Here is a 12,018-nt window from a genome sequence, read left to right on the forward strand (position 1 = left end):
TGATGTGTGCTTAGTAGCCACGCTCAATCAAAACACATTTATAATCTCAACAAAAACGCCAGTTTAGCATGATAAGTCGAGGTCTAATCCATAGGACGTTGTGTTCTAAGTTCTAAGTTTATCTATCTCAATTTATGCAAGTGTCACAATTATATGAGCTTTGGATTTAAAGCTAAACTAATGAAATTGAATAACAAAGACAACTATGTAAACAATCACAATAAAGAAGCAACTAAGATGAGTGAATTCATATGGGTAAGTAGGTCGGTGATATATGCATAATTTATACTATTTCCCCTCTTCATTTTCATGTATTTTGACCTCACTTGACACGGTTTTGCCTTCTATTGCTGGGATTTTGTACCTTTATTCCGAGTTGTCCCTATGTTGTAAACAAAAATCATGAAACACTAACACGATAATTTAAACCGATCTGTTTTGGGAAATAATTTATTTATTTAATTTAAAGAAATTAATTTATTTATTTTTCTCCCCTTTATTACACACTTTTTCAACAACCACTTTCTTATAGATTTTACCTGGTTCATTCCGGATCCTTAACTCTATTTCGGTTTTTAAAAATCGTTCTAATCTTTTCTCTCGATTTAAATTTTAAGTTTTTATAAAAGAAAGACGGAATCCGATTTTAAAACCCCTAAGTTCACCTTGACTTTCCATTACATTTTCGTTCTCCCTTTTGTTTTTTATCTTCCTTTTTTATTCGCATTTTGGCGCGTGCGTGCACCATGGTGGGCCAGTTGAAAGGATGATTCATGTCAGCCGACCCCAAATCATTTTGGGATTAAGGCTCTGATGTTGTTGTTGTTGTTGTTGTTGTATATAAGTTTGGACAAATTGAAGATTTATGAGAATTAGTGAACAGCGGAATATTAAGGGAATGCTCGCAATTATAAATGAATATTAAGGGGAATGCTCGCAATTATAAATGAATATTATAAGTGAACAGCGGAATATTAAGAGAATTAGTGAACAGCGGAATATTAAGGGGATGCAAGGTGTCTACTCTGTTTTTGAGATGCACAATTGTCACAGAAATGACTTGATTTTTCACAAAGTCGATGGAGTTCATATTGAAGGCCAAAAAGACGGCCGAAACAAAGATGCTACATTAGCCAAAACGTGTAAATAGACATCAATCTTAATTCATTACATACCCGTCTTCTGGAAGACATTACCTAAATTCATAACAAACTCCTTAGCAAACCCCATACCATACTCCTTATTTACTACAGTATATAAATAGAATTACTCCTTAATTCAGAATAAACTCCTTAGGCAATAGTAAAAGAGCGGGTCTTGTTCGAAAATGTTAACAAGCCCCACACTATCCCCTTGCAGCCACCTAAGGGATGATGAACAGTATTGGTACAATATTGGCACCCACGATCTTCTGGATCATCTGCACCACAGCGGGATTAACCGGTCAAATTTGGTAGATAACAAGCTATGATCAGCCTTGCAAGAATCAAATTAAATTAAAAACAGTCTGTATAGTCACAATAGTAACATACACGGTAAGGAGTCAGATTCCCCCATAGAGACGCAGCATTCAACAACGATTTCAGTTTCGCCATAATAACACAACTGCCCGAAATACATCTCCACAGGAGCACTAGGGTCATCTTTTCTTTTAGCCTTGAAGTTGAAATGCGCCCTATACCCACGTGTGACCTCTCCTAATTCATATGAACCAGGCTTGACCAACTCCAAGTTGTGACCCTGTCAAATACTCTATTCAATTATTCCAGAATAAAAACGTATAAGGTTGGGGAAAGGGGACAAATTAGTCCGGTAAAAACATGGTTCACGCAGAATGACAGGCATAAATCAGAAGAACACAAACCTGTTCACGCAGGTATGATAAAGCTGCACCAGCAAATATACGCGAAGTCTTTTCCATTCCTTCACTTTCCCTATAGCAAAGACAGTAAGATAAAGGCGTCATCTCCTCACTTTGCTACACAGTTCTCATTCACAGCCACATCAATTGCAGTGAAACACTCTCCATACTTGCATAGTGAGTTAGTGACATTTTTAGAGCCACAATGGGAAAAAGGGATCGTAATTTCACGTCTAATGGGGTGCAAGACGACTAACACGAGAAGGAATACAGTTCCAAATAGAAAGAGCAAGAACGCCTCAACATACCGGAACAAAATATCTTCCAGATCTTCACGCTTTTCATCAAACCTTCAATTATCAAAATTAAAAATAAGAATCCTTCAAAAGTTTGACAAAGTGGAAAAGTGCTAGCACTTCCAAAATACTCTATCTGCATATATACTGTATACATACTTAGTAAATATGGATTGATAAAAGAGGAGTGTTGTACAGATTACTATAGCACGAGAGCAGATATAGAAGACAAAGATACATCAATATATTGTTTAGAACAGTCGAACACGGTATTAGGTTCAAAATAGAATATATATGGGTAGATACAACAAAGGTTACTCTCAAAACAATTAATACCCAGCAGATCACAGCTATTTAGCATCCAAACATTTGACATTGAAATTTAACTCAATACAATAAAACTTATCAATTGCAAATATAACGAGCGAGAGAAAAAACATTAACATACCGCATATTGTCCTTTTTCTCTATTGCTTTAGGTTTCTTCTTCTTTTTCGGACGGATAACCTCTGTATAAACCTTAATACCATTGCTACAAATGACAAATGAAAAAACAAAAAGCCTTGAAAAATTTTACCAAGTAAAATGAGGAGATCACCAGAGACAAGTACTAGAGCAATCCATCCCCTAGCACACGCTCCAAACTCGTCCATTCCAATCTTTTGAACCAAACACTTACATAGTGAGTTGTGAATAGAAAAGGCATGAAGGAATCAACTTACAAGCTTATCTCATAGTGCTGAGGGAAATAATCCAGATACTCGTCAGGTTTCAACTTCGGAGATTCCATGGGAACCTTTTCACCAGACCTGACAATCCAAAATAAACAAGAAACCATTAGGAGATTGATTATAAAGGTGAATAAGTAACTAGTAGTTGTGACAATTTTTCCATTTCTTCAAACACCTCAGCGCAAAATTCAGGGAAAAACGTGTCAAAATTTTAAAATTGATGCATTGAATTATAAGCCATATAGCCTTGCAGAAAATAAAACGGGAATATGGCCCGTATCCTCACCCTCAGCTACCTAGTCGCCCCCCCACCCACACACACACACACACACACACACACACACACACACACACACACACACACGCCAGAGTTTCTAAGAGCCGGAATTTGAAAAAAAGGATCGTAATTTCATGTCAAACGAAGCCAAAAACATGAAAAGATCTAAATAGAAACAGCAAGAACCACGTATGAACATACTGGAAACGAAATTGAACAACATCAATTTACCAAAGTTGCTGATCAATTTCTCTTGACGCAAATTTTTTGACTTTTCATATACAAGAGGCTGTAAAAAGTTTGATGCTGCCTAGTTTCTATTAAAAAATGAATTAAGTGTGATCAAACAAACACTTGACAACAGCCCAAGGCATAAAGTGTCGGGCATGGGGAACTTTATATCTTGTCCGATGGGGCACAGAACACTTTGATGAGAAGGAATAAACAGTGGCAAATAAAAAAGAGAAAGAAAAGATCAACGTACTGCGGGTCACTATTACATTTCATTGCCTTAGGCTTCTTCTTCTTATCATTCTTCTTCTTCTTCTTCTTCTTCTTCTTCTTCTTAGTCTCATTCTTTTGCGAACAAGAAACCTCACTTTCACTTTCAGTAGTCTCGTAGGGAAGCCTTCAAATGACAAAATGAAAAACAAGAACCAAGGTGAACAGATGGTATACAAACAATACAAAATTTGCAACTCACATGAATTAGAATTCTTGTCCTCCCTCCGTCTCAGTCATTATTTTACTATTTCACTCTACTCTAGGGTATCTCATTCATTTGTTTACCTTTCTATATCGGGAATGTTTTCTATAAGCAATTTGATTAATTCCAATCTATTCCGACCTCGACTCGGGAGTGAGTTTGAAATAAAAATAGAAAAAAGAGGGAGAAGGAATCATCATACAGGATATCATCCATTGTAAGCGTTTCACCAGACCTGATAATCCAAACAAAACAAAAACTAATTTATTCAAAAGACTGATTATTAAGATGAATGAATAAATTACGATTAAAAGAAAAGGCGAAGAATGAAAACCTGGATTCATAGGAATCGGAATTCTCAATCGAAAGAGAAGTCGACATGATTTTGATTTAAAATTTGATCTTCTTAACCTCGCTCCCGCCTTAATTTACCCGCTATTTATTTCTTGATCGATTGATTTAGAAACCTACTCGATTTTGGATTTTGATTTTGGGGATTTCGATTTTGAAACCCTAGAATTTTTCCTCCTATTCTTGAGTGATATAATTTGGCGCGCTTGGTGATATTTAACACAAAAGACGTCTATTATGGTTTGCTTGGATGAGGGTAAAACTTAAAAGGAGGAAATGAATGGGGGATAACATTCTGATTGGTTCTCTAATTTAATGGGAAAAAAAAAAAATTTCTAAATTGGTCTCACCACAAACTTGCCTTATATTATTTTTTCATTCAATAATTATCACACTAACTAACATACTTCGTATGTCATAATTTAAAAATCAACCCGTGCATTTTTCTGCACGAGATTAAAACTAGCAATTAGTATATTATACAACCAGTTGTATATGGTTGTATGGTGTAGAATTCGAGCTGTGTACTAAAGTTTTCGAGTTTTGTTAAAAAGAATCTGAGTTGTGCTTTAAAGTTTTTGAACTCACACACTTCAACATAAAAAAATAAACTCTTACAAAACTCAATAAAATTGCACATAAGCTCGGATTAATGTCTTCTCAGTTGTACAATACTTATTATACAACCCACAGTATAAATAATATTGTGTAAAACTAGTATATGGTATTTTTAGAGCCGGAATGAGAAAAAAGGAATCGTAATTTCATTGCCTTAGGCTTTGATGAGAGGAATAAACAGTGTAAATAAAAAAGAGAAAGAAAGGATCAACGTACTGCGGGTCACTATTACATATTTACATTTCATTGCCTTAGGCTTCTTCTTCCTATTCTTCTTAGGGCTCGCCTGGAATGAAGGAAAAAAATTAGGGGGGTAATGTTTTAAGGGGAGTAATTACCGAGGAATTTAATCCAAGAAGTAATATGTTCCTTATTTTCAAGTTTGGAATACTAAGAGAATTATTACTGGAGTAATCTATTTTCGGGTTTGGTAAAAGTGTAATTAGTGCATTATGTATAAAATGCTTTTATATTTGTTCAATATAGAGAGTAATGCATTACTCCAGTAATAATTACCCATAGGGAGGGTGGGTAATATATTACCCTAGATGAGAGTAATAAGTTGTCTAGATGAATAATCACCTCGTACCAAACTCACTAAAATAACCCCAAATCATTACTCCCTTATTTTTTCCACATTTTTTCCCTTAATCCAAACAAGCCCTTAATCTTATTCTTATGCGAACAAAAAACCTCACTTTCACTTTCAGGCTCATAGGGAAGCCTTCAAATGACAAAATGAAAAACAAGAACCAAGGTGAACAGATGGTTAGCCTACAAACAATACAAACTTTGCAACTCACATGGATTAGAATTCTTATCCTCCCTCCGTCTCGGTCATTATTTTACTATTTCACTCTACTCTAGGATATCTCATTCATTTGTTTAACTTTTTATATCGGGAATGTTTTCTGTAGGCAATTTGATTATTTATAAGGATTTTGGTCCACTTGTCAGCCAATAACGGTACACAATCAACAAAGTAGAAAAGGAAAAAATTTGATGTGTGGAAGCTTAGAAGTAACCAAGATCGATCAATCTATGGTGAGTGGTGACTGATACCATATGAAACTTCATCATCTTTATCTGATATGAAGTTGTACTAAAAATATTGAAGATTTGAGAAAGGAGAAGGAAAGAAAGAGACGAGTAAGAGAGAACTTGAGAGAAAATGTAACACCAATTCTCATTGAAGACGGACTCTTTTCGTCACAAATTGAAGACAGGCCAAATTTCGCCATTTTAAGGACAAAATGTGACAATTTTAATGACAAATTATTATAGCCTAGGAAATTATTCTGGTAACTTTTTAGGTAAAATAGTTACATTTTTGTCTTAAATGGGTCATATTTTACCCCATTTTCAGCTTGTGACGAAATGTACCATCACAAGCAAGACACTTTGAAAATGTAATTCTGTATTATTAACTTGTGATTGTACAACATGAGATTGCTAGTAGTTATAGAAATACAATTGTTAGAATATAACAAACTTCTAACTAACTCAACAACCTATATAACAACCTTAACTAACTAAGTAACTAACTTATGTAGTTACTAGTTAGTTCATAACTGACTAACTAACTTATGTAGTTAGTCCATAGAGTCCAAATACTTAATCACGTATTCACATGTATTCACAACAATCTGCTCCTTGAAAATATAGAATCAGTTACTTTAATTTCGAAATAAAAATCTTACATAATTCTCAAAATTTGCCAAGTCGAACAACAAATTTCGAAAATGAGAATGAAGCAGCAAGAATGGCCTCTGGAATTTTATGCCAAATTTTCTAAATTGCATATAAAAATCTCAGTTGTATGCCAGAATTGACCTTTAACACGGAAATATTGCATAATTGCATATACTACTTGTATCTTAAGTGCATTAACTGGAAAATTAGCCATAATATTTCAAGTTAAACTGCGGAAAATTAACAAAATAGACATTGATTCGAGTCCAGAAGTTTAAACAAGGTGCAAATATACTACTACATAGTTACTAGCTACATCCCGAGGTTTAAACTGCAGAATTTAACAAAAGAGACGTTGTTTCGATTTGAGTCTAGAAGAGCTACACCCCGAATTAACCTCCCTGATCTTGCAGCGCCGGCTGATGACTATAAGCAACCTAGAACTGTCGGCGGAACTTTCGCAGTTGATTCATGTAAAAGATGAACTTCCCCATTTTTCTGCATAACATTTCCATGTTAAAAAGATACTCGTAATTAGCTTTGGTTAGTATAAGACATACAGATCAACAGATGAGTAATTGTTTTGGATGCAAGACGCATAAAATGGACGATAAGTCAATAATCAATTTACAAGAATTCAAATGGCATATTAGTTATCACTTGATACAAGGATGGATGAACTCGGTAATAAATGGAAGCGTTGGTTGCGGTCACAATAACCCGAGCACATAACATGATGTTTTATCAGGAATTCAGGACTAGTTTTTAATCGGGCATATTCCTAAGTCAGTCGTATTTCACACGCAAAGTATGACAACAACAACAACAACCACCCCACTGCCTCAATGGCTCCCGCAAATTGCGGGGTAGGGGGGGGGGGGTCGGATGTACCCAGCCTTACCCTTGTGTTAGAAACACAAAGAGGCTGTTTCCGAATGACCCAAGATGAAAATTGCGTCGAGAACTGCATCGAAGGACTGCTACTTCACTAGAGAAAGAAGCGCAGCCACTTTAGTGAGCCATTTTGCTTTACTCCATCATAATCCAGAACCAAAGAGTAATAGTCTATGGAGACAAATTGGTAAGGCGTGGATCGGTCAAGGTAATGAGATCTAACCGTGGTATTAAATCTCGGTTCCAGTGGTGGTTGTTAAGGTATAAATAAAGTCGACATCTCCTAGCATGATAACTTAGTCGTTATTTGGTGTAACAACAAATTCATAAAGGTCCATGCATTTTATAAGCAATGAAGTTTGGGAATGTATGTTAACTAGACCAAAAGCAGGAATCAAAATGCTCCTTACTTCATCCAGGGGAAGCATCGAAATATATTAACTTAAACGAAGTAAACAGAGAAGCGTATCATACTCAAATTCAGCTTTTTGCGGTGTAATAGGTTCCTCATCATCATTATCACTGCTGTCATTCTCTTCAATTTTCTTCGGGACAAATCTCCTACAATGGCATTCACAATAGTCAACACTCGTAAGGCATAACTCATATTCTCATAACATAGCAACATACTTTAGAAAGAATACAAGCATATTTTTCAGTTTTCGCTTCAGAATTACTCTGCAGCTTTAGAACACACTTGTAACAGGAAATTAGTCTTAGCCAAAGGATAAAACCAGGAATACCAGTGTTCCACCCGCTTATGTGAGATGAAACGATCTACAATCAGACCTACTAAATTCAATTAATTGTCAATATAGCACATAAAAATTCATGTTTATGTGTTTATGTGCAAAATGGTCGGTAAACTACTAGTCATGGGTACTTCACTTTGGGGGTGTGTCGGAGTATATACTTTGGACTACTTGGGCACTTCACTTTGGGGGTGTGTCGTGCATAGAATGATACATCACCCCGGCACATGAAAAATATGAAGCTTTTGCCCAGGGTAGACTCTTAGACGCCATCTCACGCGTGGCACTTGTAGCCGTTATAGCTATGCCAAGGTAACACCGCAACATAGCTTCAGCATAAACAACATTAAAACTACAGCATGAAGCTAGAAAACAAGATACAACATGTAACATATTACTACAAACAGCTGTGTGTCGTAAGTCGTGTGTCCTACACCCTCACATTCTAGGTGATCAGCTGATCATTAAGACATGCGAAAAAGGCTCAAATCGTCAAATTTTCCACAAAATAGGCAATTCTGACAATCCTATTTATAAATAACCTTCAACTACAGAATGATGAAGCTTCCATATTAATCTACCTCAGTCCTCCTACCAGAAAGACACATAAGACCATATACATAATACGCCTTTGTCTCAATCATTTCGTTACCTTTGATTAAAATACTTCTCACAAAGTATATGGGACGGAGATAGTATAACAAATTGACAAACAAAAGCACACAACAATCGAAAATTAACACAGAGAACATCCCATATGGTAGTATGGTACCTTCTATTCTTACAATCCTCGTTCAAAAAAGCGAGACTCTCAACAAAAGAACACACATCATAACGAACAGCATAACCGGGGGGTGCAAGCATTGCCACATTGCCAGTACCGGTATCATAAGACCCAAGCTCCATATTCTTACTCGTAACGAGCACCTCCCCATTCTTCCTCCAATAAATACCCTTTTGTAAACTCCCCCTAAGATCAACACTAGCAACCTTACACCACGACGAACCTTTAGTATACTCCTTCTTAACCCACAAATTATACTGAACCAATTCTCCAACCAACATCTCAGTCATCACATAATGATTCACACACAACAACCCTTGAGACTCGAAAACCTCGAGACATAATGGACAAACCTCCCTTAATTCTAAAGGCAATTTCATCATTTGAAACTTCTCCTTAACAACATTAAACAACAACAACAATGTACTCTTATGACCACTACCCTCCTCCTCGGTTCGCCTCTCGAAAGCAACCCAATGAACACTTCCTTTCAGAAAACATTGTGACCATTCCTTATCAGTAGGACAATACTCTACATTATCAGCATTGACCCACCTCCATTTACCTTCTTTAACCGAGTATAACTCGGCTCGAGGCGGGATTTCATCCAATCCATCCCTCCTAGATGGATACACAAGCCTAATAACCTTAAAATCATCAATTTCATCATCATACCCAAACCCATGAACATTCATATAAGCCCCAATTGTAGTAAAACAAGCTCTAGGTTTAGGCAATTGAATAAAACAACTTAAAATAGGATTCCATAAAATGAAATTATAAGTATTACAAAAATAATCATCTGATAAGAAAATAACCCCATTAACTGACCCAACAAACCTAAAATGAAACCCTTTTGCAGTCTTAAAAGGACACACAATACTCTTCTTAATTAGGGTTTCTAGGGTTTGAGTTTTAGGGTTTTCATTATCTAAGCAAATGTGGTACAATTCCTTGAAGGGTTTTTGTGGGGTTTTGATGGAAAATGTTCTAAGAATAAAAAGATTGGAACTTTGATTGAATTGTTGAGATTTAGAAAGGAAGTTATTGTGAGAAGAAATGAAAGATGAACAAGTGATTAATTTGTTCCATTTTTTTGATACACACATGCAAATTCCTAGCTGTTTAGTTGGAATTCTCTTGAGAATTTCTGGCCAAAAAGATTCAATTTTTTCGTGAATTTCTGGTGAAATTATGGAGGAAGTTTCCATTTTTTTTTGTTGTTATTGTTGTTAATGGCGGAAGTGTAAAGAAATGAGTAAAGCAGAGTAGTGTAAGTAGAGAGTACAACAGAGTCTTGGAAATGAAAAAATGGAAGCATTTTTAGCAAGGACAGCTGGACAGGAAAAAAAGTGTAGGGAAAATGCATTTTTTTGGTCCATTATTTTTGGGGGCTGATTTATATCGACGACGTTTTAGTAAATATCGACAACGTTTTAAAAAAAAAAGACGATAAGTGCCCTTCCATCCATCAAACACTTTCTCTCTCTAAAAATTTTTCTCTCAAATTCAACTAAAAATCAACTAAATTAAAAAAAAAAAAACCAACAACAACAATTAACAACATGACGGATCCCGAATCACCGGTACTTAAACAACTTAATCGCTTCATTATTTGGTTAATTTTTTTTTCGCACCGTTAAATCTGTTCGATAATTAACGCCACGTATTAACTTAGTAATAGCAAACATTGCGATTTTTCTGCATAAATCTGAAATTTGTCCCCCGAAAGTTGAACCATGGACCAAAGTTGAAATCCAACGTTCAGTCCATGGTCCAAACGTTGAAAATCAACGTTCACCATGGTCCAAACAATGGAAATCCACGTTCACCATGGACCAAACGTTGGAATCCCACGTTTGGCCGCGGTGAATTTTTTTTTTTTTTTTTTTAAAAAAATAAAATAAATAAATAAATAAAAAAAAAAAAAAAATCACCGCGGCCAAACGTGGGATTCCAACGTTTGTCCATGGGCAAATGGTGAAAACCATCGTTCCTCCATGGCCAAACGTCCAAAATTCACGTTTCACCATGGATGAAACAACCAATTCTCACGTTTCATCCATGGTGTCCCCTTCCCCATTTTTTTCGACTCAAATTCGACACCAACAACAATATTATTCGACATATAATTGACTTATTTTACGCAAACAACTATACAATTACAACTAATTAGCAAAAGATTGGCAACAAAAACAACAATACAATTACAATAATACAAACAACAATCTATCTTTCAAAACTAATTACAAAGCTAATTTTTTTTAAAAAAAAAAAAACGGATATGAACAGTAGCGGTGGCGACGGTAAACGGCAGTGGCGGCGTCTGGTTGCGGTGTGGTGGTAGGAGGTGGTGATGGTGTTTGATGTTGGGAATATTTGGAGATTTTTGGAGTTAGAGAGAAAAGAAGAGAGTTAGTGTGATGTGAATGGCAAAATTGTCTTTCGGAATGAAAACGTCGTCGATATTTACGAATTGGGTTATTTTTTTAATGTTCCGGATTAAATATTGGCCCATCGGATAGTTATAAATTTACTTGGGAAAGAAAAAGATTAATGAGTACAACTGGAAATCTGGAATATAACAATGGCGGATTTAGGTGCTAGCTCGGGTGCTTGCCTCCTCTGAAAAATGAAAATCTCACAAGTTTTAATTAAAAATTTTGAATTTTTTTCGAGTTTGTCTTTGATAAGTAATAATTAAGCGTCATTTTACCCTTCATTTATACCTTACTCCGACTCGATTTTGCGTGCTTAAATGATTAATTAGCTCATTTAATTTACTAATTTATAATAATTAGTTGTATTAGTTTATAATTAATAATTAATTGTATTTATGTATAATATTAGTATTATTATTATTATTATATTAATTTAATGTGCAGGCAAAGACGGGAAAGTGAGGCGGAAGAGCAAGACGAGATTATGAGAAGAAATGACGGAGGTGAAAATAGGCTAAATCATGGGAAAATAAACTAAGTAAAGGAGCAGCTGCTAATTTCAGACGGTCTTTGCTGAGCTTTTACTACCACCTCCGGCCACCGTGGCAGCCACCA

General features: G+C 35.6%; 2 protein-coding genes across 2 annotated transcripts; both read right to left on the bottom strand.

The window, feature by feature from the left end:
• Positions 1-1,054: 1,054 nt before the first annotated feature.
• LOC141657801 (uncharacterized) lies at positions 1,055-4,504 on the bottom strand. Its single transcript, XM_074465145.1, has 9 exons — positions 4,206-4,504; positions 4,074-4,106; positions 3,650-3,793; positions 2,880-2,966; positions 2,606-2,689; positions 2,170-2,211; positions 1,865-1,934; positions 1,533-1,740; positions 1,055-1,420 (listed from the first exon to the last, which is right to left on the bottom strand). Exons 1-9 carry the CDS (start codon positions 4,250-4,252, stop codon positions 1,293-1,295), a joined length of 843 nt encoding a protein of 280 aa, XP_074321246.1. The 5' UTR covers positions 4,253-4,504; the 3' UTR covers positions 1,055-1,292.
• A 2,187-nt stretch (positions 4,505-6,691) lies between these two features.
• On the bottom strand, positions 6,692-10,232 carry LOC141657802 (F-box/kelch-repeat protein At3g23880-like). Its single transcript, XM_074465146.1, has 3 exons — positions 8,951-10,232; positions 7,901-7,987; positions 6,692-7,030 (listed from the first exon to the last, which is right to left on the bottom strand). Exons 1-3 carry the CDS (start codon positions 10,171-10,173, stop codon positions 6,970-6,972), a joined length of 1,371 nt encoding a protein of 456 aa, XP_074321247.1. The 5' UTR covers positions 10,174-10,232; the 3' UTR covers positions 6,692-6,969.
• Positions 10,233-12,018: the final 1,786 nt, after the last annotated feature.

This window comes from Silene latifolia, chromosome 5, assembly GCF_048544455.1.
Source record: "Silene latifolia isolate original U9 population chromosome 5, ASM4854445v1, whole genome shotgun sequence".
In the NCBI taxonomy this organism is placed as follows: Eukaryota; Viridiplantae; Streptophyta; class Magnoliopsida; order Caryophyllales; family Caryophyllaceae; genus Silene; species Silene latifolia.